Genomic DNA, 25,402 nt, shown 5'->3' on the forward strand with positions numbered 1-25,402 from the left:
CCAGCTGGACTCTCCTGAAAATAGATGGCATGCTGACTGTGGCAAGGCTCATAAGTTGGAAGGAGTTAGACCGTCTCGGGGAACTCCTGGCTCATCTCATAAAATGTGTGAGCAACACATGTGTGTATGTGAGACAGTGCAAAGAACACAGAGGCACGCCCTTCTCTCCATCACATCTGTCACCTGGCTGGGAGACGCAGGTCTGGAGGAGGTGAAAGGGGTCCCTTTGGGGGTCTGGGTGTCATTTTTGTGCTGCTGTCAGTGAGGAAGTGGGTTCCCTGCTCTATGGGGGTGGATTTGCGCTGAATTCTGACTCCACCAGCAACATGGTCTCGGGCAGTCTTAGTCAGCTTGGGCTGCCGTTACAAATACCACAAATATCAACGGTGGCTTGAGCAACAGATCTATTTCCTCACAGTACTAGAGGCTAGAAGTCTGAGATCAAGGTGTCGGCAGGGTTGGTTTCTCCTGAGGCCTCTCTCCTTGACTTGTAAATGGCTCCTTTCTCTCTACCTCCTCACATGGTCTTCCCTCTGTGTGCACAACCCTGGTGTCTCTGTGTGTCTTAATTTCCTCTGGTTATAAGGACACCAGTCAGATTGGATTAGGGCCCACCCTAATGGCCTCTTTTTTAATTTAATCATCTCTGTAAAGACCTTATCTCTACCTATGGTCACATTCTCAGTTACTGGGACTTCAACATACGAATTTGGTTAGGGACACAATTCAGCCCATAATAGTTAGGCTGTTCAATTCCTCCAATAATCATGCCCTTTCAAAGGTATTGGGACAATGGGGGTGGTACTGCTCCTGGGCCAGCATGCCCGGAGATGTTCCTCACCCTCCCCTCAATTTGCTTTGTACGGCAGCAGCGCTGACCCTGGGCTGTGCTTCCAGGCTTCCAGGGCAGCTGGCTTCCTGCTGGTTCAGCCAATGGGAGGTGCTGGCATAGAGTTTGGAGAGCATGAGTTGGGAAGAGGCCTGAGGGTATCCCGTCTCTCCCTGCCCCACGAGGTAGCTCTGCAGCATTTTCGTCTCTTCCAAAGCTCCAGCTCCCACCGAACAGGCTCCTTTTGGTTCCCTGGGCTCCCATGACACCACCCTCTCCCTCTGCCCCCCAGTTTAGGAGGATGGTGACCCCACCATGGTGACTAATCTCTGGGTTGTCTCAGTGCCCCCTTTTGTTTAGCCATCAACTGTGACCCCAGTGCCTGCACGCAGGTCCCGCAGATGTGAATACTCTGAGTGGTTTCCTGGTTTAACCCTGACTGCTACAGAGATCCAATGTCCCTGAAAGGATTTGAGGTTGGAAATAATGCTGAAAGGGTTAGAGACACAGCAGACCCTCAGTCAATGGTAGCTTCATGCTTCAGGAGCAACTGTATGCTCTTATTTCATTCATTAGTCAAGTAATATTCAAATCAATTAAATAAACGTTTTGTTGAGCCCCTTCTGGGTTCTATGCAAGGGGTTAACAAGATGTTTACAACCTGGTATTAAGTATCTGCTATGTACATATAGGATGCATCAGCTTCAAGTCTATTTTAGGGCAAGAATAGTCTAGCTGAGGGGCCTGGACATGCTCATGTATGTAATCAAAGCTTTCGCAGCCCGGAGTCCCAACGGAATGGCATTACCAGAGGGACCTGCAATTTCACAGGTTCGTGCCCTGACCTGCAGTAACAGAACCACAACCAAAAAGTCCTCCAGACAGCAGGGCATGAGTTGGGAAGAGGCCTGAGTGTGTCCCACAGGGCACTGTGAGGAGCCTTCTCTGCGGCATGCTTGGCTGAGGAGCCCAGGGCCCCTCCCTCACCTTCCTTTGCAGTTGTGACCTCTCATCTCCCTCACTCCCAGACCCTGGCTCCAGGCGCTGCTTCCAACTGCTGCTCCCAGCCCCTCAGTTTGGGTGGGATTCCCATTCACATTATGCTCTCAGAAATATCACTGGGTGCAGCTTTCTCCTGGATCCTCCCCTGGTGCCAGTGGCCCCTGAGTCTTCAGCTGAGAGACTTCCCACTTGTCCCAGCCGGCCCTGCTGCTCCCTTCCTGCCACCACCCGTGGGGGAACTTCAGGCAGGGGGTGGGGATGCAAAAGGGGTCTCTTCACACCTTTCCTGCCTCCCTTCATCTCCTCTCTATCTGTCAATCTCCCGGCCAAGCTTGGACCTGATGTGAATGGTCAGGATATATGCATGTTAACCAGGGCCCTCCGGAGAACAAGGACGCCTGCAGACAAAGGCAGGCTCTCAACAGTGGATTTCAGGCACCGCTGGCAGCGGGATCCTAGAGCAGCACTGCTCTATAGAAATATAATGTGAACCAGATGTAATTTTTCTTTTTTTTTTTTGTGAGGAAGATAGGCCCTGAGCTAACATCTGCCAATCCTCCTCTTTTTTTGCTGAGGAAGATTGGCCCTGAGCTAATATCCATGCCCATCTTCCTCCACTTTATGTGGGACTCCGCCACAGCATGGCCTGACAAGCAGTGTGTCTGTGCGCGCCGGGCATCCGAACTGGCAAACCCCGGGCCACGGCAGCGGAGCTCACACACTTAACCGCTTCCGCCACCACGCTGGCCCCCAGATGTAATTTTTAATTTTCTAGTAGCTACATTAAAAAATAGCTAAAAGAAAAGGTGAAATTGATTTTAATATTTTCTGTAACCTAATATTATCTAAAATAGTATCATTGTATTTAGCATGTAATTCATATAAAAATTATAAATGAGATCTGTCCCCCGCACAATCCCAGGGGACTGGGGAAGAGAAGGGGACCGTGGAGGTGCTGAGTCAGGCCCTGTGAACCTGGGCATAATTCCCAGGTACGCCCAGGGAAGCTAGAGCTGAGTCTAAAGGTTGCATGGGAGAAAGCAAGGAGATTGGAAAGGAGGAGGCAGGGGGTGGGGGTCTAAGGTTTTGCTCCTGAGAGGGACGAAGCGGAGGTGTTAAGATGTGTCTGTAAAACCTTTAAACACCCTGCTGTATGCGCAAAGGTCTGTGGGTGTGGCTCTTTGGAGAAAGACAAACTGGAGACTGAGTTTCCCACCAAGGCGGAGAGGACAGAGCAGCTCCAGGCTCCAAGCTGGAAGGGAGGGGCCAGGAGGAAGTCATCCTGGGATGACTTGGGAGCTGGGGCCAGGCGCTGGGCTTCCCACGTGGGCGCTCACCAGGTCTGAAGGGTGGTGGCCCCTGCTGACATTGCCTAGGACAGCTCACCCAGTTCATCAGGCTCCTGTTTGCCGGCACCTCCCCACATCCTGGCCCTGGGGACTATGGAATCGCACACAAATACAGCTGCTGATGAACAGGCTTAAAACTCACCTGAGAAACCTGTTTCCAGGTCAGTGCAGATCTGAGCCTCACGAACCACCTCCAGCTACCCAAGTTAGGGCAAGAATGTATTTTTTTCTTGAATAATTTACATAACTTTATGGTGTCCCCCTTGGTAATAATGATAGCCCACATTCCTGGAGTGCTCACTGGATACCAGGCATCTGGTGAACAGCAGTGTCTATCTTCCATCCCATTTTATAGATGAGAAAACTGAGGCTTGCAGAGGTCACAGGATTTTTCTGTAGGTCCTAAGGGATGGCGCTGGATTCAAAGTTGGACATCTGGCTTCAGCACCTGTGGCTTTAACCACTGTTCAGTAGGTACACCACCTCCTCATAACAAGAGTAAATAAATGTGTGCAGCAGAGGCAACTTTAAAAAGGCAAATGCACATGAATAGGACAATTAAAGTCACCCAGGAATAACCACCATGAATATGAATATTACAACCCTCAGGTGGACGTGGGCTGACGCTGTGGGGTATCTGTCCCTTATTTTGTTTTCTAGAGATTTTTATTTTATTTTTTTGTGAGGAGGACCAGCCCTGAGCTAACATCCAATGCCAATCCTCCTCTTTTTTGCTGAGGAAGACTGGCCCTGGGCTAACATCCATGCCCATCTTCCTCTACTTTATATGGGACACCGCCACAGCATGGCTTGCCAAGCGGCGCGTCAGTGCGTGCTTGGGGTTCCGAACCTGTGAACCCTGGGCCGCCGCAGCAAAGCCCGCGCACTTAACCGCTGCGCCACCAGGCTGGCCCCTCTACAGATTTTTAAAACAGTGCTTTTTATTCCTAAACATCCTTCCATGTCAATAACTATACTTTTACAAGATTATTATTATTATTATTATCATTTGTGTGAGGTGATCAGCCCTGTGCTAACATCTGCCAATCCTCCTCTTTTTTTTGCTGAGGAAGACTGGCCCTGGGCTAACATCCGTGCCCATCTTCCTCCACTTTATATGGGATGCCGCCACAGCATGGCTTGCCAAGCAGTGCGTCGGTGCAGGCCCGGGATCGGAACCGGCGAACCCCGGGCCGCCACAGTGGGGTGCGCGCACTTAACCGCTTGCGCCACCGGGCTGGCCCTACAAGATTATTTTAAACTAGTGTGCTTTATTCCATTTCATAAATGAGCTAAATGAATTCAACCTAATTCCCCACTATTGGACATTTTGGATTTTTTCCATTTCTCATCACTAAGAACAGTCTTGTAGCAAATCTTTTTAGATGTCCTAATTATTTCCTTGGTAAATTCCTAAATGTGGGAAACAGATTCAAAGCATGTGCACATTTTTAAAGTTATTGTTACATAATGCTACTCATGCCCCAATTGACACTCCTACCTGCAGGACCTGAGAGTACCCTTTCCCCATCTGTATAACCACGTGCCATAGAATCCTTTTAGGTTTGACTTTTTCCAGCTTCTTGCAGCTATTTGAGTTTCTATTGGTCTGACTACCTGTCAAGTTAACACCTTTTTTCTATAAGTATTTCTTTAGTGAATTGTTTGCATCATTTGGCAATTTTTCTATGGAATCTTTCCTTTTTTCCTTATTGAGATCTGAATGCCTTTTATGTATTAAGGATATTAACATATCAAAGATGGCAAATATTTTTACGGAGTTTGTCACACACTCTTTAACTTTCTTTTGTTTTTGTGAGGAAGCCCAGCCCTGAGCTAACATCCATTGCCAATCCTCCTCTTTTTGCTGAGGAAGATTGGCCCTGGGCTAACATCCCTGCCCATCTTCCTCCACTTTATATGGGATGCCGCCACAGGATGGCTTGACAAGCGGTGTGTCGGTGCATGCCCGGGATCTGAACCCCGGGGCCACCGAAGCAGAGCGTGTGCACTTAACTGCTACGCCACCGGGCCGGCCCGCCCTTTAACTTTTTAATGATGGTTTTTGCTGTACCAAATGCAATATATTTCTTCAACCTTTTTTTTTTCCTACCACTCTCCCATGAACTCCTAAGCTGGCAATATCTTTGGAGCTATGAGCTTTAACACTCATAGCTATGTTTCTTCCCTGGGCTTCATTTCCAACAATGACTTTATAACACGTGGAAGACATCAGGAGGTTTTGTTCTTTCCATTTTGTGGATAGGAGACTGATCCCCAATGACCAATGGATTTTCCTGAGTCACTAAATAACCCACAGCCTAAGAAACCAGATCAAGACTACCAGATTCCACAGAGTAGGGATGGCAAATCATTTTCACCAACCCTGACACTATTGGTTGATTGGTCATGGCTGTCTTGGATCCTCCATGCAGAGGCCTGATAGCTGTCTGTGTCTCTGTGATGAACTAGCAGTGTCTGCCAGGGGATGGGTCTGGAGCATGTGTCATGCAAACTGCCACAGAAGTAGAGGGTGTGTCCAAACACTATGAGAAGGGAAGGAGCATTAATAATAATTGTGCTGAGACAATAGGCATAAACTGGAATTGTTCCAGGCAGAAGGAAGGTATGGCCATACAGGGCATAGAGGATAATACAGTAGAAGAGAGGACCAAGGCCCAGAAGTCTTATGGGACTAGATCAAGGTTGCACACCTGGTAAATACAGAGCTGGCTTTGGACTCCATTTATCTTCTGTCATAGCTCAAGGCTACCACTAACCTGCTATGCAATCTTGGGTAAGTCCCCTGTGTCTCTGGGTCTTAAATTCCTCTCTATAAAATGAGAAGTTGTACTTAAGAACTTCTAATGACTTTGCCCATAAAATTCTCTGCTCTCTACCCACTGCTGTTTTGAAACATCTAGTGAAAGCCAGCCATGCAGCATCTGCTCCTTTCCATCTTCTGCCCTCCTGGGGAGAAGGTCAGTTTCTTACTGAGCTCTGGCTATCATAACAAAACACCACACACTGGATGGCTTACACAGAAGAAATTTATTTCTCACAGTTCTGGAGTCTGAAAGTCTCTGGTGAAGGTCTGTCAGGGTTCAGATTCTGGTAAGGGCTCTCTCCCTGGCTTGCAGATGGCCACCTTCTCACTGCGTCCTCACGTGGCCTTTCCTCTGAGTGTGAGCAGGGAGAGAGAGAGAGAAGAATGAGAGTGAACTCTCTGGTGTGTCTTATAGAGACACTAATCCTATTGGCTCAGGGCCCCACCCTTATGACTTAATTTAACCTTAGTTACTTCCCCATAGACCCAATCTCCATAAAGTCACAATGGGGGTTAGGACTTCAACATATGAATTTAGGGGGAACACAATTCAGTCCATAGCAGGCTGACACAGGGACAGGATGGCCTAAGTTTAGCAGGATTTTGAGGGGCATCGGAGTAGACACGTCTGCTTGTGGACATTTGGTCGTGGCTTTCTCAGGGCTGGAGCAGTGGGGCTGTCCTTGGTGGATGTGACTCTGGCACATTTCAGTAGATGAGCCATGTTGCTCCAGCACCTCCCATCTGGCCTCACCTGGACCTGAGGAGCTGTGTCTCAACCAGCCTAACCAAGGGCCTGGGAAGAAAACCAGCTTGGGTATGTTTCAGAGGGAACAGGTGACCAGGTTAGCAGGCCTCCTGGGCTGGGCTGGGGCAGCAGGGAAAGCAGAACTGAGCCCTGCTCAGAAGCTTACAAACCCTGGGCTTTGTAGCCACTGTCTGGGGGTATATCCTGCCTCTTGTACTTACTAGCTATGACATCTTACACAAGTAACTTAACCTCTGTCCCTAAGGATATAAGTTGGGAATTGCTTCAGCTGCTACTAACAGAGATCTTCACAACCTCTTAAGCAACAGAGACATTTCTTTCTTTCTCACACACTTTCCATTATTCTGCTTTGCCATCCTTAGCACACGGATTCCACTACCAATGTTGCCTCATGGTCCAAGCTGACTGCACATGCTGTAGCCATCACATCTTCATTCTAGGCAGCAAGAGTGAGGGTAAAAAGGGCACATATATTTTACAGAGCTTTTCCAGATGTCTCCCTTTTAAAAGCTTTTTCAGAAGTCCCACCCAACATTTTCCTCTTACATCTCATTGTGTGGAACTTATTCACAAGAGTACCCCTTGCAAAGAAGGCTGGGAAATGTAGTCTCAGCTTGGCACATTACTGCCCTCAATAATACTTGGGTTCTATTCCTAAGTAAAAAGGTAGAATGGATATTGGGTAGGCAACTTGCAATTTCTCTCACACTCAGTTTTTCCATCTGTAAATTGGGGATTATAATAATACCTACTCATAGGGCTATTGTGTTGTCTAGTACCCAGTAAGGACTCAATATACGTTAGCTAAATTACTGGCCATCGAGAGAGTGGAGTGTAAGAGGCAAATACTATTGGCATTACTATGTAAAATAGAACACACTTTGAGAACTGCTGCCTTAGAAAATCATGTAATTCTCAGGCAGGCCTGCTAACCAAGCTCCAGTATGACACCAAAGAAAGAAATAACTATAAGTGATCAGAGAGCCATTATATGAATTCAGCTTTGTAGATTCCATTCAGACTCCTCTCCCCATTAATCACACTTCTAAATTCTGACTCCCAGACTTGCCAAGTCCACCAGGCTATGGCAGCACTTTGGGCCAAAAGCACAGCTGTGACTGACAGCTGGGCCTTTGGAGTCAGACACATGAGGATTTGGATTTTGGTGCTGCCATTTCCCTCCTGTGTACTCCAGGTCAGGTCACTTAAAGTCTCTCCTATTGAACCACTATTTAATGTGTATCTAAGTGTCCACACTGAGTTGGGCATTGGAAGTGGTAAGCAAAGCAGACTTAGAGACCATCATCACGGGCAGGAGGATTCTGGCAATAAAACAAGTTAACTAGGAAGTGCAATGAAGACACAGACTGATCTGACAGAGCACAGAGGGAGCACCTACAGGGTGGACAGGGAAGGCCCCACTGAGAAGGTGACTTATCTGAGGCCTGAGGGTCAGAAAGTCCAATCATGCCAGCAGTGAGAGAAGGACGTTCCTGTGAAGGGCCAGAGTTGGGAGATCCGGGTGTTTAAAGGCCAGGAAAAAGTGGAGTGTGGCTGCAAGGAATGGGTAGAATGGTAGAGAATGCGTTGGAGCCCTCACACCATCCTGGGCTTTGTCTGCCAAGATAAAAAATGTGACTTCTCTTCTAAGTGGGATGGAAAAGCATAAAAGGCATTGGGGAGATCTTACTGGTTTCATCCTTTTGCTTTGTTTAATTTGATTGGTAGTGAGGTCTAATTTTTCTCCCCTGTTAACCATTTGTACTCTCCATTTGTAAATTGTCTGCTCACGCTCTCCACCCATTTATCTACTGGAATCTCAACGTCTTTCTTATTCATTTGATGAGGTCTCCCTCAATTAAGGATTTTAATCTTTTATGGTGTTTGTTGCATTTATTTCCCCCAGATAACTGTTTGCTTTTTAATTTTGGTTTTCTTTTTTGGGTTGAAGTTTTAAACGTTTGTGCTTTAGTGTGTGAGAGAGTTCATCCATCACTTTTTAAGCTTAAGGAGTCCTCCGCCATCGACATTTGATCGATTCTGTTTTTTTGGCTCGCGTTGTTTTACGTCGGTGGACTTCTCTGTTTTATCCTCGTGGGCGGTGCGGGGCGGAGCAAACTCCTCCCGCGGTCCGGGCCGGCAAAAGCTCAGGACGCAGAGATCCCTCGCCCACCTGGGCGGAGCCAGAGGGGGCCCTTCGCCGCCGGCGGCCTCAGAGGTGACACGCACCCTACTGGGAATCCGCCTCCTCGTTACAGACCTTTGTCGCACAGGGCGAGGCCAAAGTCCTCTTCTACGGGAGAGAAAGCTGAGGCTCAGCACAAAGCTGGGAGGGAGGCGTTCAAGTGTTTTACAGAGGCAAAAACTAAAGCCAGGACCAGCCCGAGCAGCCGTGCAGGTAGGCGGACGGGCGGGTCCACGGTCAGGGCAGAGAGCTGGGGCCCGGGCCCCGCCCCCGCCCCGCGCTCCGCCCCCGCCCCGCGCTCCCTACCGGTTGTGTGCTGACCTCTCAGCACTGCCAGGCTCGTTCCAGTGCCCGCCCACTGCTGATTTCATTGGCTGCCTCGCCGTCCCCGCCCCCCGCAGACCTGCTGATTTTCGCAGCCAATCGGCGGGCGCAGCGGCGGCGGCGGCGGCGGTTCCTGGGCGTTGAGGTACCGGGGTCTGCAGGGGGAGGCCGCGGTCCTGGTTGCGGGCCCCGCGGGCTCTTTCTGGCGCCGCAGGTTAGCCCCACTTGTCGGCTCGGGGGCGAGCCCGCCACTCCCGGGTCTTCCAGGTTACCCTTCTGCGGCTGGAGGGGCGGCGACGGCGACCGTTGAGGGCTGGCCCGAGATTGCTGGGGTTGGAGGTCATGGGTTGGAGGTCGTGCCTTTGTGAATGTTGCCTGCCCTCGGTCTAAGCATAGAGGCAGGCCGCTCCCCGGTTTTATTGTCAGTTCCTGTTTGAGGACTCCCTTTCACGGAAGGGACTCTGAGGGAAACTGAGGCCTGGGAGCCGCCGGGGCCCCTTGCGGGCCCAGAGCTCGGAGGGGAAGGCTCGGGCCGCTGCGGGTGGCCCTCGGGCACCGAGGGCAGCCGGCCTCCCTCCTCCGGGCCCGCGGGGTCTCTGGAGTGCGGGCCGAGGGGGGGAGGAGGGTGTCAGGGCGGCGGCCTCCGAGGGCGGAGGTGGGGTCGCCCTGGGACCACTCCCCTGGGGCTTCCAAGGGACCCGAGGCCAACTCTTTTTGAGGCTGTCATTCCCCGTGTTTGAGATTTCGATTCTGGAATCTCATTGGAACAGTTCGGAGAGGGGAAAGCGCGTATTGTGGCTTTTGCACTTGTCTAGGAGTGAAAATCAGTACCAGACGTGGGATGTAATGATGGCAAAGGGACCTGGGAGAAACCGGACAAATCTCAGTTGGACAGGAATTTTTCCCCTCACTTGCCCCACATATTGTATAATTCAGGCTGTTTCAAAATCAGAGTATTTTTGTCTCGTGGTTCTTCTAAGCAGTATCCTTAGTCTTGACCTTTTTAGTGAAGATGCTTTGGAATGCTTAAAGTATTGAACAAGACTTTTTGGACAAAAGTTCTGAGTTTACGATTCTCAGTGCAGGGAGGCTGGGAACAATCATTACCTCTCATTGCAATGATCCCAGCCTCATCTTTGGTACTCTGAGACCAAAAAGAAAAGTTGTTTCTCTATGTATGTGGGTTCTGGGGAGCTATGGATGACGGAATAAGGGGAGAAGAAGGGGGATTCTTTTGTTTTCTGTGCAAAAAGTATGCAATTAGAAAAAAAAAGTTCTTATTTCCTTCTCTCTCTGCCTTCATCTCAGCTCGCATAAACACATCCTTTATTGTACTGATAGTATTTATTGAGTATTTATAATGATTAGGAAAAAGAGTAAATCTCTCACAACAGCAAGACACTTATCTTCAGTGTAGCCACAGAGGAATGAATATGGCTTGGCTTATGTGGAATTAACCCTGGGGTTTGGTTTTCAGTTAAGAAAATGAGGCAGAAGGAAGTGTTAACCAAGACCTTCCAAGGCCCAGCTATTGTCTGTAGGACTCCGACCAGCCACGTTTACATGTTTGAGAATGGCGGTGGGGACTCAGGGGATTCCTCTGAGGAAGAGTCCCACCGTGTGGCTCTGCGGCCCCGGAGCAAGGAGCGCCAGAAGAAGGGTGCCCACCACCCTCACCAGCCAGGAGCAGGGGACGTGGTGCTGCTGCAGAGGGAGCTGGCCCAAGAGGACAGCCTCAACAAGCTCGCTCTTCAATACGGCTGCAAAGTAAGAAATCCCACAGGTGAAGGTGCTGCCCGGCCCCTGTGTGTTTAGAGGAACAGAGGAACTCACTGAAGGGTGGGGGCCCTTGCTATCCCTTCCTGACCCCCCAAGGTGGTTGGGAAAGGCCTGTTGTAGCAGTAAAGGACTCTCCTGTCTAGCCAGAGATGGAAGGCAGATGAAAGTACTTTCAGTTCTGAATGCTGGGGTCATAAAGAGGGTTAGGAATCTCAGCTGATGGGGCAGTTCCCTCTCTGCAGAGTACTTCTACTCTTCTCTGTCCCTCCAAACTGAAATTCTGAAACGTTTTGTTTTTCTTTTGAGCACATTTTTTTTAATACCTAATGAGGCCAGAGATGCCAGGCAGAATTTATCCAAGATTTCTTTGGTATGCTTGCTTTTTTGGCTACTTTTCTTTTTATGACCCTTTCTTGGTGGTTGTAGCTTATTTGATTGGTAGTTTTACCTTCTCTCTTTTAGAAGTGCATGATCTAACCTTTGTATGCTATGTATCTATATAACCCTGTTTTTCTCTTTAATTATGTTTTTAGCATTCAGAGTGATTAACAATGGCAAAGTAAGTAGGAAAGTGTTTATAGAATTGTTGCATTCTCGCCTAGATTGAAACTATTTCATTTTACTAACACTGTGCTACAACTTTCTCTGGCCTTCTCTAAGGCTATGTGAGCTACTTATGTAAAAAATCTTTTCCTCTTTAAAGTGTCTATCATTTATCTAACAAGATCCAACTGGCTAAACATGTTATGTGGGGTGGTGTTGTGTTTCCCAGGGAAATACGCAGCCTGGTCTCCAGGGACACATAGTAGTCTGTAAATTGTACTGAGATTAGTATTTCACTGTTATCGTCAGCTTCTGTAGGCATGCTACATGGTTATGGAGAAGGGGCTGAAAATGAAATCCTCCCCTTGGTAGGGACCTGAATAGATGCAGTGGGCTTCTTGGAATGATGTTTAAAAAATCCAGAAAGACTATATAATGCATCCAATAAGTGATCAGTTTTCCTATTTGAAGTAAATAAATTTGATGATAGTTTATTTGGGGCAAAGACAAAAAGGTCTCAAGCACCTTATGCTTTAGTTTCAGAACATAATAAATTAAAAATGTCCCCCACCCCAATTCAATTAAATGATAAAAGCAGTAGCTAAAGAATCAAAATAGTGGCGATGATTGATTTGAATAGGGTTTATGGCTATATTTACACTCTAGTTTAAGTGGACTTATGAGTTAAAACCTTGAAGTCCATTTCTGATGCCTTCAGTAAGTTTGTAAGCAGTAACTGGAGGGAGGGTTTATCTTTGATTTCATTTCCTTCCATTTCTTAAATCTTAAGATTTGATTATAAGAGGAGTTTATGAACTTCATGTTACTTTATAAAACTTGCAGTGGTGTTCCTTTCTTCTCAAGACCTAATATTGGAATAGAAGATTGCAGTCTATAGTTTCCAGTGTGATTCATGATTCCTTACATGTTTCTAATTGTCGTAAGAACTGTTGTGAAATCCTCAAAGTGAATTAACTCTAGGTCGCTTTTATTTAAAAAATGTTTATGTGCCATACAATACTTCTGGGAAAGAAAATTTGGTAGAATCATGAGGACACACTTCTTTCTTAAAATGTTACAGGTAAACTAGGTTCTGAGTGTCTGTAGAGCTGGCTGAGGCTTTGTGTTTGCTGAATGCTAATGTCTACTGCAGCTGCTGAATTGGATTCTAATGCAGGAGAGAAATTAGCCATTTGGAGGCACTGTTGCCTCAAAAGTTAAGAGTGGAAACGGCAACAGTGTGCTTTTTAGTACCATGATGTGTTTCATCTAAAAGCATTTTGTTGCAGTTGCACTTTAAACAAACAAAAATGTCTTTTCCAAAACTATTTTAAATTGTCCAAACTTATAAATCTATAGGAAAATTTGATGATTAAGCTACACATTAAGGCTCAGTTAAAGCCAAAAAAACCAGTTATTCAGCCTAAACTAATTTTGTGTGTAGGTGCAGTTTTCTGGTGTTCATCAGATTCTTAAGCAGGGTGGGCTTGGACCATCACCCAGAAAGGTTTGGAGCCACTTTTTGGATATTAGTTTTAAGGAGCTTTACATATTTCGTGATGTTTCTCTTCATGGCTTCCCTAGGTTGCAGATATCAAGAAAGTCAACAACTTCATCAGAGAACAAGACTTATATGCTTTGAAATCTATTAAGATTCCAGTGAAAAACCACGGGATCCTAACAGAGACCCACAAAGAACTCAGACCCCTTCCAAGTCCATTCTCAGAGACCAGAGTGACCTTCGAGGAGCAGCCAGACTCAGACAGAGCAGCTGTAGGTGCTGGTGCCCCATCCAGCCAACTGACGGATTTCTTTAAGGGCATTGACCAGAATATTGAACGTGCAGTGCAGTCAGAAATCTTTTTGAGTGAAAGTTACTGCGTAGAGACCTCCAGTCAGCCGCTACTTCCAGCTCCTCTGAAGACGCCTACAACTGGTGCAGACGGTGGAATTCAGTGGTGGAATGCTGTTTTTATCATGCTTCTAATTGGAATTGTTTTACCAGTGTTTTATTTGGTCTATTTTAAAATACAAGCTACTGATGAGATCCCTAATAGCTTGAACACAACTGTTGTCACCAATGGCTCAATGGCACTAAATGTAGTTCCAGGGCAAACCCACAAATTAGTGATTCCAGTGCCAGCCATCCCCTCTTCAGACAGCCAGTTCAGTCAAACCAACCAGGCAGGGAACTAGCTATTGTTGTTTCTAAAATCAGCCCATCTTTAGCGGTTGGGCTTGTGATGTGCATCAGCTGACATTAGCCGTATCTTAAGGTGCTGTGTTTTCTTTTCTGTGACATACGGACACGTTTCAGAAGCCACTGTTGTATTCTTGATACCAGCATGGGGAATAGCCTTGCCTACTCCAAGGCTGCGGGAGCCAAAACACCAGTGCCCTCAGCCTCCTACATTCAGAGAGCTGTGGCAAGAGAGACATTTACATGTGACAGCTACCATTTCTTGAAGGCATTTAGTGGTTTGGCCATGACTGTCTTCACAGTAGCACTGTGTGGGCCCCCAAGTTGGACGTGCTTGCAGGGGGAGGAATGGCCTCGTCCAGTGGACCTGCAATATGGAAGCCCCTGGGGTTGGCTTTGGTCGCCTGGCTGCTTGCAGTGCCCCTCACCTGCTATGAGGGGTGTTTGGCTCTGACAAATGGTGTTCTCTGTCTCTCTGGCAAAGGTGCTGTGCAATAGTGGTGGAATGTCACTCTGTTTTAGAGAGTGTGCCGGATTATAATTCTTATAAGCCCTACTTCCTGTTTGCCTCACCAGTTAGCCTTTTTGAGACAGTGTCACATCTAGAATCAAAAATCCCTAAATCCAAATTGTTATGGTATTGAGTAGCAGCAGTTTTGTTCCTTGTACTTTTAGAGCTACTTAGTTTGACACACAGGCATGTTTTAAGCTGCTCCGTGGTACACCTCCTGGCCAGGACCTTTGGGGGCCATGGCCCAGTTTCACTTGAGGTGCATCCCCACAGCAATCGCTAACTGGATTTTCTAAGTCAGCGTTCGTGGAAGGAGCTCTTGCTGGCCAGTGTCTGGAGCCGAGTAGGTGTAGAGAAGGATGAGTGTCTATCACCAGGGTCCCAACATGTGACACTTCTAAGGTCTTAAGGCCAAACAGTCACCAGTCCAGTGTTGCCTAGAGCAGCAGCCCTTGTGTGTGCCTGGAAGAGTAGTGTAGGGAGAATGGGTGTGCTTCCTGCTGTTTCCCTGACTCCATTCTTAGGAATTCTAGAGCCATCACACAAGAATGTGGCTCAGTCATTTTTCTTTGGGTAAATAACACTTTATATACAATGTAGCTCATAATGTTAAAAGTCCAGACACGTAGTGGAGGGCCTACAGGTGACCTTTGCTGTGAAAGGCTATAGAAAGAGGGGCCTGAAACCCATCAGCCTGTGATTTGCCTGTCTCCTCCTGTGACAAGGCAACAGTGGTGCTAAGTGCAGAGGCTTGAGGGGAGCATGGGTTGGCCTCTGAGGCGCTGCGGGTGGAGCAGGAGTAGATGGGGTGAGGGTGAGAGGCTGCTTTGGCAGGAGCCCATCTTGATCCCATGGAGGAGTGGAAATAGGCTGAGGTGGCTGGTGGTTCAGCGTCCGAGAGGTCTATCTCTAGGGAGGAAAACACACTACAAGTGCTAAGCTTTAGGCATGGTTTATGGCATTTGATACATTAGGGCTAGAGATAGATTGAAAAGATCTCATCATGTAAGAGGATAGGAGTGTGGCAGAAGAGTACTTGAGATGCATCCAATTTTTTTCCCAGTTTCTTTCTTTTAGTTGTGTGAAAAAATATTTGCCCTGGGGTCAATTAGCAAATTTAAATTATCTTCAAAGTTAAATGTTTTATTCAAAACCAAAATGGTCTTCAGGATAAAATAAACTTGTGAACCTTTGCTACAGGAAATGTTTTGATCATGTGAATGCTTCTCCAGTCAAATGTTTGTGCTTACTGTGCCCCTAAAGGCCACAGGTTTCTCTAACATTTGTCACCATTAACTTCACCAGGCAGGGCTCAGAGTCCCATGGAAAAATGACTTTTGCCAGGTGAAGAATGAATATCTGTATACTTTTTTCAAATGGAATAAAGTAATTTCTTCTGTGAAGGAAAATTGATTCTTTTTAATTTGGAGGTTGGTAATTGAGAATTAAAAGATATGGGACAATGTTAGAGAAGATGGAGGTGTCAGGTGTCTGTGTCCCAGAGGTGAGGCCCGCTCAGGGCTCGTGCCCAAGGTTACTCCAACAGGTGAACAGAAAGTGGTAACCAGCACAATCTTGCTGATTGGTCTGCATAACATGCTTTAAAATTGCTGTATTAGGTATACATAAGACATACTGTGAAGCTCATTTTCTACATATTTGACTACATTTTTTTTTTGTTTTTTGGTGAGGAAGGTTGGCCCTGAGCTAACATCTGCTCCCAATCTTCCTCTTTTTTCGCTTGAGGAAGATTGTCCCTGAGCTAACATCTGTGCCAATCTTCATCTATTTTTTGTATGTGGGACACTGCCCCAGCATGGCTTGATGAGCAGTGTATAGGTCTGTGCCAGGGATCCGAACCCATGAACCCCAGGCCACTGAAGCAGAGCATGTGAACTTAACCACTATGCCACTGGGCTGGCCCTTTGACTACATTTTCAATGTCTTTTGGGAGTTAATATTGTAAAGAAATAATTAGATTTGTTAGGCTTTAGTCCTTTTGGTTGAACTATAGTGCTTAATGTTGTGGAAGCCTAGGGAATCTCTGTTGTCAGGCAGATGATGCTCCTGTTTTACTCTGGGGAGAGAAGACTGCAGGGACTAAGCAGAGACCCAGAGCAGGACTGCCCAGTTGAGGCCACAAAACAGCCTCCGCACTGCCCCCAGCCCCCCGCCAGGAAGGTAGTTCTTTATACTGCCTCTGCGTTAATTGTGAAGACTGCCTGGGGTTGAAAGAACATGATATGGGCCCTGAAATGATGGCTTATAGAGGGGATTTTAACATTTTTCTTTTTTTTTCCAGTTTTATTGAGAAATAATTGACATACAACACTGTATAAATGTAAGTTGTATGCATGATGATTTGACTTGTATACGTTGTGAAATGATTACCACAGTAAGTTTAGATAATGTCCATCATTCCATATAGATACAAAAAAAAAGAAAAAGAAAACGTTTTTTCCTTGTGATGAGAACTCTTAGATTTACTCTCTTAACAACTTTCATATATACTATACAGCAGTGTTAACTATAGTCATTATGTTGTACATTATGTCCCTAGTACTTATTCATCTTATAACTAGAAGTTTCTATCTTTTGACTACCTTCTTCCAATTCCCCCTCCCCCCACTCCTTTCCTCTGGTAACCATAAATTTGATCTTTCTATGAGTTTTCTTTTTTCTTTTTTTTTAGATTCCACATATAAGTGCGATCATACAGTATTTGTCTTTCTCTGAATGACTTATTTTACTTACCATAATGCCCTCAAAGTCCATCCATGTTTTCCCAAATGACAGAATTTCCTTCTTTTTTATGGCTGAATAATATTCCATTGTGTGTGTAATATGTGTGTGTGTTTATGGTTGTGTGCATATATCTGTATATCACAACTTCTTATCCATTCGTTTGTCGATGAACACTTAGGTTATTTCCATGTGTTGGCTATTGTAAAGAATGCTGCTGTGAACGTGGGGGTGCAGATATCTCTTCAACGTAGTGTTTTTGTTTCCTTTGGATATATTCTTAGAAGTAGAATTGCTGGATCATATGGTAGTTCTATTTTTAATTTTTTGAGGAAACTCCATATTGTTTTCCATAGTGGTTGTACCAATTTACAGGCATACCTTGTAGACACTGCGGGTATGGTTCCAGACCACTGCAATAAAGCGACTATTGCAGTAAAGCAAGTTACACGAATTTTTTGGTTTCCCGGTGCATATAAAAGTTATGTTTATATTATACTGTAGTCTATTAAGTGTACAATAGGATTATGTCTTAAAAAACAATGTACATATCTTAATTAAAAAATACTTTATTGCTAAAAAACGCTAACCAGCATCTGAGCCTTCAACAAGTCATAATCTTTTTGCTGGTGGAGAGTCTTGACTTGATGTTGATGGCTGGTGACTGATCACAGTGGTGGTTGCTGAAGGTTGGGGTGGCAATTTCTTAAAATAAGACAGTGAAGTTTGCCCCATCAATTGACTCTACTTTTCAGGAACAATTTCTCTTAGCATGTGATGCTGTTTGATAGCATTTTACCCACAGTAGAAATTCTTTCAAAATTGGAGTGAATCGTCTCAAACCCTGCTGCTGCTTTATCAACTAAGTTTATGGAATATTTTAAATCCTTTGTTGTTATTTCAACAGTCTTCACAGCATCTTCATCAGGAGTAGGTTCCATCTCAAGAAACCACTTTCTTTGCTCATCCATAAGAAGCAATTCCTCATGTGTTAAAGTTTTATCATGAGATAGCAGCAATTCAGTCACATCTTTAGGCTCCACTTTTAATTCTAGTTTTCTTACTATTTCTATACATATGCAGTTACTTCCTCCACTGAAGTCTTGAACCCCTTAGAGTCATCCAAGAGGGTTGGAATCAGTTACGATAGTAACATTAAAGATCACTGATCACAGGACACCATAACAAATATAAAAATAATGCAAAAGTTTGAAATATTGTGAGAATTACCAAAATGTGACACAGAGACACAAAGTAAGCAAATGCGGTTGAAAAAATGCTTCCAATAGATTTGCTTGACCAGGGTTTCCACAAACCTTCAGTTTGTAAAAAATGCAGTATCTGTGAAGCACAGTAAAGCAAAGTGCGATATAATGAGGTATGCCTGTACAATCCCACCAATGGTACACAAGGCTGCACTCTTCTCCACATCATCACCAGCATTTGGTACCTCTTGTCTTTTTGATGATTGCCATTCTCACAAATGTGAGGGGATATCTCATTGTGGTTTTGATTTGCATTTCCCTAATGATTAGTTATGGTCAGCACCTTTTCATGTACCTGTTGGCCTTTCATATAACTTCTCTAGAAAAATATCTGTTCAGGTCCTTTACCCATTTTATAATTGGATTACTATATATATATATATTTTTGCTATTAAGCTGTATGATTTCTTATATATTTTGGATATTAACCCCTTATCAGATATATGGTTTGCAAATATTTTTTCCCATTCCATAGGTTGTCTTTTCATTTTGTTGATTGTTTCTTTTGCTGTGCAGAAGCTTTAGTTTGATGTAGTCCCACTTGCTTGTTTTTTATTTTATCTTTGTGCTTTAGGTGTCATATCCAAAAAAATCATCACCCAGACCAGTGTCAAGGAGCTTACCGTCATATGTTTTCTTCCAGTTTTATGGTTTTTAGTCTTACATTCAAGTCTTTAATCCATTTTGAGTTAATTTTTGTGAGTGGTGTAAGATAAGGGTCTACTTTCATTCTTTTACACAAAAATATCTAATTTTCGCATCACCATTTATTGAAGAGACTCTCTTTTCCCCATTGAGTATTCTCAGCTCCCTTGTCAAATATTACTTGACCATATATGTGTGGGCTTATTCTAGGCTCTTGATTCTGTGGCATTGGTGTGTGTCTGTTTCAATGCAATTACTACACTGTTTTGATTACCATAGCTTTATAATATAGATTGAAATCAGGAAGTGCGATGCCTCCCACTCTGTGCTTCTTTCTCAGGATTGCTTTGGCTATTCAGAGTCTTTTGTGCTTCCATATGAATTGTAGGATTGTTTTTTCTACTTCTGTAAAAAATGCCATTGGAATCTTGATACAGATAGCATTGAATCTATAGGTGGCTTTCAGTAATATGGACATTTTAACAATGTTATAATAATGTTCCAATCCATGAACATGGGATACCTTTCCATTTATTTGTATCTTCTTCAATTTCTTTCATCAATGTCTTGTTGTTTTCAATGTAGAGATCTTTCCCGTCCTTGGTTAAATTTATTTCTAAATATGTTACTGTTTTTGTGGCTATTGTCAATGGGAGGGATTATTTTCTTTATTTCTTTTTCAGATAATTTGTTATTAATGTATAGAAACACTATTGATGTGTGTTAATTTTGTATCCTGGAACTTTACTGAATTCATTAATTAGATCTAACAGTTTTTTGGTGAAGTCTTGAGGATTTTGTATATATAAAATCATGTTATCTGCAAATAAGGATAATAGAGACAATTTTACTTCTTCTTTACCAATTCTTTCCTGTGTTTTTTAACTTTTAAACTAGAGTTATAAGTGAATTCCACACCACCATTACCATATTATAGAATCTAACTTTGACTATGTATTTATCATTACCAATGAGTTTTAGGCTACCTTCTTATGTTTTTATGCTGTTAATTAGCATCCTTTTACTTCCACTCAAAGAATTCCCTTTAGCATTTCTTGTAAGACAGGTCTAGTAGGGATGAACTCCCTCAGCTTTTGTTTTTTCAGGAAAGTCTTTATTTCTCCTTCATTTCTGAAGGACATCTTTGCTGGGTATAGAATTCTTGGCTGATAGTTTTTCTGTTTCAATATTTTGACTATATCGTCTCTGACCTGAAAAGTTTCTGTTGAGAAATCTGCTGATAGTCTTATGTAGGTTCCCTTGTATGTAACTTCTCTCTTTTCTCTTGCTGCTTTCAAAATTCTTTTTTTATCTTTGACTTTTGACAATTTAATTATAATGTGTCTTGTGTAGCCCTATTCAGATTCAACCTGTTTGGGGTCCTTTCAGCCTCTTGGATCTGGAAATCCATTTCTCTCCCCAGGTTTAGGAAGTTTTCAGCCACTATTGCTTTAAATATACTTTCTTTCCCTTTCTCTTTCTCTTCTCCTTCTGGAATTCCCATAATGCTGATACTGTTTCTTTTGAGTATGTCCCATTAAGTCCTAAAGGCTTTCTTCATTTTCTTCATTCTTTTTTCTTTTTTCCCCTTTGACTGGATAATTTTAAATGTCCTGTCTTCTAGGTCATTGATTCTTTCTTCTACATGATCAAGTCTGTTTTTGAAGTTCTCTCTTGAATTCTTCAGTTCAGTTATGGTATTTTTCAGCTCTAGGATTTCTATTTATCTTTTTTTTATGATTTCTGTTTCTTTGTTGAACTTCTTGTTTTGTTCATTGTTTTCCTAATTTCATGTAGTCCTCTGTGTGTTCTTATAGTTCACTAAACTTCTTGAAGAGGATTATGCTAAATTCTTTGACAGTTCATAGATCTCCATCTTTTTAGGGTCAGTTATTGGAGCTTTATTAGTTTCCTTGGGTGGTGTAATCTTTACCTGATTTTTTGTGATCCTTTATTCCTTACATTGGTATCTGCACATTTGAGTTAGTGGTCTCCTTCTCCAAACTTTACAGGTTCACTTTGGCAGAAACAATTCTTCATCAGTCAGCTTGGTTTGCTGGTAATGTCCTTGGGCAGGTGGGGCTTGCTATCAGGGTCTATTTTTGGGCGAGGCCACTGCCTGAGCTCTGAGGTTGGGCAGAGGGAGGGGTTGCTGCTGGCTGATTGGATAGGAATGCTGGCTTGGTTCCCTGCCCAAGCAAGGCTGTAGGATGGGCTCCACAGTTTCCTGGGTTCTCTGGTCAGGCTTACTGGACATTCGAAACTGAGAGCTACACTCAGCAGTGGATGGGGCTATGAATTAGTTCCTCTGCCTGCGTGGAGCAGGGGAACCCTCCAAGCCTAAAAACACTCTTTGTTTGTGGTCTTGACTCAAGCCGACCTGTTCTACAAGTTCCGTGGCTGAACAGTGCCACTGACTTTGCTCTGTGGATGATCAGCTCTGCCTGCTGTACTCTCTGCTTGAGCGTTGCTGGGCTGTATAGCTTCCAGGTGTTCTGCCCAGCCTTTCTGGTCAGGCACTGCTGGGAGCTACACTCAGCAGTGGACCAAGCTATGACTCAGCTCCGCTGCTTGGGCAGGGGCAGACCAGGCTCCAGGGCCGACAAGGCTCTTCATTTAAGGACCCGAGTCAAGCAGAGCTGCCCTCCACTGAGTTCCCTGGTCAGATTGCGCCACTGTCTTGGCTCTGCACATGCACAAAGCTGCTGATTGGGACTACTATTTGGGCATTGCAGGTAGCATTTGGTCTGCCAAGATCCAAATGCTGGTTGTTGCAGGCCTCTCCCCCTTTCTCTGTCACAGTCAGATTCCCAGTGGTCAAGCCCTGCAGATTCCCCCACAATCCCTGTGGGGCGAGACCAGAGTGGGGGCTTCCAAGGAGCAACTCACAACGTGGGGAGCTGGATGTCCACCCTGGGCTCTCTTTTCCCACTGGAGGAACAGTTGGTTCAGGGGAGACCTCTTGGCGTGGTGCTGCCCTGGCCTAGGGGAGGGGCAAAGCAGTCAGTGTATAGCCACTCCTCTTATCCTCCTAATGCAGTCTGTCTTGGTCTCTGTTGTGCTTCAGCCTCATCCCACGTTCTAGGATTTTCTTTTTTTTTTTTCTGAGGAAGATTAGCCCTGAGCTAACATCTGTGCCAGTCTTCTCTACTTTGTATGTGTATTTACCAAATAGTCCTTATTCACTTTTAATTGCACTCTGAAGCCTTTAGGAGAAAGAATGAATTTCAGTTTTTAATAGACAAAAGCTATATATCCAGGGATATTAAAAGACACAGATGAGGGGAAAGACATCAGATACACATTGTCCATTATTACCTCAGGAAAGAGAAAAAAGGAAGAAAAATCTCAGAGTTATTGTCTAAAACATTGCCCAGCACAGAGGAGCTTCATCCAGACTTCTAGGCACAGGCTCCTTGTGCAAGCCTGGTCTGAGGTGTTTTGGAGGCTTAGGCATCACCTGGTCCAGAGAACAAATAATCAGTATTGGTGGCAGTTTTTAAGAGAGCAGATTAAGGGGCAGATTTCTGTATAAGGTGATGGTGTTGGAATTTCGGTTTCCCAGTCCGTTGGCTTTGTTGAAATGCTGTAGCAGTTTACATAAAGTGCCGTCAGCATGAAGCTTTTCTCAGAAGGGTTTGCTTCTTGCTTGTAGCTACCATAAGGTGGCGATGCCGGTCTGTTCCCTGGGGTTTTTTCTCCAGCTACAACCTTTGCTTTGATGTCAGTTTTTTAATGAAGAGCAGTGAGAAACTTCCTCACTTCCCTCTGGCCTGTTTTCCACCATTTCTTGGAAACTTCCTCCTGACACAAGCCAGGAGCTCCTTGATTGTGGAAATATTTGGCTTAAAGAGTTACAACCATTTGTGTGTAAGATAGAGTTTAAAAATATTCGCTCTCCCTAGCAGGAGCATCAGGGTATCTGTCCCTGTGGTTTGGCAGGTCCCCCGCCCATGCCTGATGCCCTAGAGAGAATGTCAGAGAAAGCAGTGGAATGACCTCCCAATGGACTAATTCATCCATTTATTCAAGCGACATATACAGAGCACCGCCTCTGTGCCGGGTGCTGCCTGGGGTGGCCCTCAGAGGTGAGGAAGGTGTGGCCTGGAAGATGTTACCTGTGAAATAGTCAAGGCTCTGTGCAGGGCCTGGGCTGCAGTGGATGGAGTGTGGAGGGGAGAGGTGGGAGAAGACATGCCTAGTCATTGAATTGAGAGTAGCCACTTGGTTTGCAGGGGCAGGAGGCTGAGCTCAGCTGTAGGAAGGACCCAAAGAGATGTGAAGATTTCTCTTTGGAAAAAGACTGGGATGCAGCCCTAAGAGTAAAAACAATCATCGTCTAATCCATGGCACTTATTAGGTGCCAGAAAATGCTCTAAGAGCTTTACACATGAAATCATTTCTTCCTCACAATATCCTGAGGTTGGAACTTACTATTCCTGTTTTACAGATGGAAAAACAAAGCTAAGATCACATAGCTAGTAAATGGGAGTGCTGGGAGTCTAGCCCAGGCTGACTGGCTCAGGAGCCCATGCTCTTAATCCCTTTGCTTGGGGCCTTGCTGCTCTTCTACCTGTATGCCTGTCCACCGTGGGCCTCCGGAAGGGCACGGATGGCATGACCCAGGTTCACAGAACATGATGGCTGCTTGGGCCATGACTGCACTGGGCTTGTGGCTTCCCAAGGCAGGGTTTCAGGAGGGGGCAGCAGAGAAAGAAGAATAAAGAAAATTTCTACTGGTCCACATGGGGCACTGGCTGTGCAGTGATAAGAAAAGTCAGGCCCACTGCCTGAACCCTAAGGAGAACTGTAGAATCAGCATTTACCTGCCTATTTTCCTAGTGGTGCCCCTGAGCCAGCGAGCCAGGCTCCTTGACTGAGAAATAAACCCCATTTGCGTCAGTAAAGTAGCCTCCCTTAGCAATTTCCCTGCCAGTGCCTAATGCCTTGGGACAGGGTTCCTCCAAGCTTATTTCCAGAGAGGAGGGACAACTGGCTTCACCAGGCTGAGCAGGGGCACCGGAGAATGGAGATAGCATCCATTTTTGCCTGTTCTCCAGGAGCCACCTGGGTACAGTGCAGCTGCTGAGGAGAGGTGGGACCAGCCTCTCTGCCCTCCTGCACAGCCACCGAGGCCCCACAGCCCTGGGAAGGACCAGCATAGTGGCAATGTGCAGTTCCAACCTATGACCTAAGCTCTCTTCTGTCCCTGCTCAAAACTGTGCAGGGGCCCTGAGGGACTGGTACAGCAGTGCTATGAGGGGGTGGGGTCCTTACACACCCCAGGGTAGACTTTCCCAGATCTTCAGAAAACATTATGTTATTTTAATTTCCATTCACTACCCTGAATAAGGAACATGTACTACCATTCATTCGTTCATTCACAAATCTTTCAAAGCACCAAATATATGCCAAGAGGCTATGTGATAACAAGACATGGCCCCTGCCCTCAAGGTACTTTTAATCTAGTGGGAAAGATAAAACCTGTGTAAGAGTGGTGATATGGTAGATCATGCTGGGCCCCATGAGAGGAAAATGGATAAGATGACACAGGGTTGATAAAAGAAGAAAGGTTTTCTAGGAGAGGTGGCATTTCCTTAGTTGACACCTGAAAGGAGGGTGGGAGTCAGTAATGTGGTAATAGATGGCTCTCCAGAGTGCTCTCCAGTGTGAACAAAGGCCTGGAGGCTGGAAACCATGGGGATCATGTGAACAGGGAACTATGAGTAGCCTAGTGGCCTGGATTGAAGGAAGTGGAAGTGGAATTGTGGGAAAATGCTGCAGTAATGGTTTGGGGCCAGGTTATAGACAACCCTGAATTCTATGTGTAAGTGATTTGGACATTATTTAATGGGCAATGGGAAGCTATTGAAAGTCTTCGAGCAGTACAGAGTTGATGAGCGCTGACTTTAAGAATAGTAATCTCACAGTTTTGGAGGGGAGAGGCCTTAAAGAAGTGAGGTAGGTCAGAATTAACAATTTGATTATGAGGAGCTTATGTGTGGTTTTCTTCATAATTCTTCCAATCGGACTTCATTAAGCTTCTTGGATCTGTAGGTTTATGTGGTTTCATCTAATTTGGGAAAATTTGAACCATTATTTTCTTCAAATTGTTTTTCTGATCATTTCCATCCTATTATGCATATATTAGGCCATTTGATGTTGTCCCACAGCTCACTGATGTTCATTCATTTTTCATTGTCTTCCTCTCTGTTTAATCTTGGACAGTTTCTATGGCCATTTCCTCTTCAGTGTCTAATTGGCTATTAATCCCATTTAGTGCATCTTTCATTACAGGTATTTTTCTTCTCTAGAAGTTCTATTTGGGTCTTTTTTTATCTTCTATTTCTTTCATCTTTGTCCTCATATATTTTCAGACACGTGGAGCATATTTATAATAGCTGTTTTAACGTCCTTATCTGATAATTCTAT

General features: G+C 45.0%; 1 protein-coding gene across 2 annotated transcripts; it reads left to right on the plus strand.

Annotated features, from left to right (window-relative positions):
• The first annotated feature begins 9,123 nt into the window (after positions 1-9,123).
• On the plus strand, positions 9,124-15,997 carry LYSMD4 (LysM domain containing 4). Of its 2 annotated transcripts, none has more exons than XM_058542339.1 (3): positions 9,124-9,174; positions 10,763-11,052; positions 13,192-15,997. In XM_058542339.1, the coding sequence occupies exons 2-3, from the start codon at positions 10,771-10,773 to the stop codon at positions 13,801-13,803; spliced, it is 894 nt and encodes a 297-aa protein (XP_058398322.1). In that variant the 5' UTR covers positions 9,124-9,174; positions 10,763-10,770; the 3' UTR covers positions 13,804-15,997. The 2 variants fall into 2 exon arrangements, with proteins under 2 accessions (XP_058398322.1, XP_058398321.1); XM_058542338.1 differs by lacking the exon at positions 9,124-9,174 and adding an exon at positions 9,420-9,499.
• The last annotated feature ends 9,405 nt before the right edge of the window (positions 15,998-25,402 follow it).

This window comes from Diceros bicornis, chromosome 5, assembly GCF_020826845.1.
Source record: "Diceros bicornis minor isolate mBicDic1 chromosome 5, mDicBic1.mat.cur, whole genome shotgun sequence".
NCBI classification, from domain to species: Eukaryota; Metazoa; Chordata; class Mammalia; order Perissodactyla; family Rhinocerotidae; genus Diceros; species Diceros bicornis.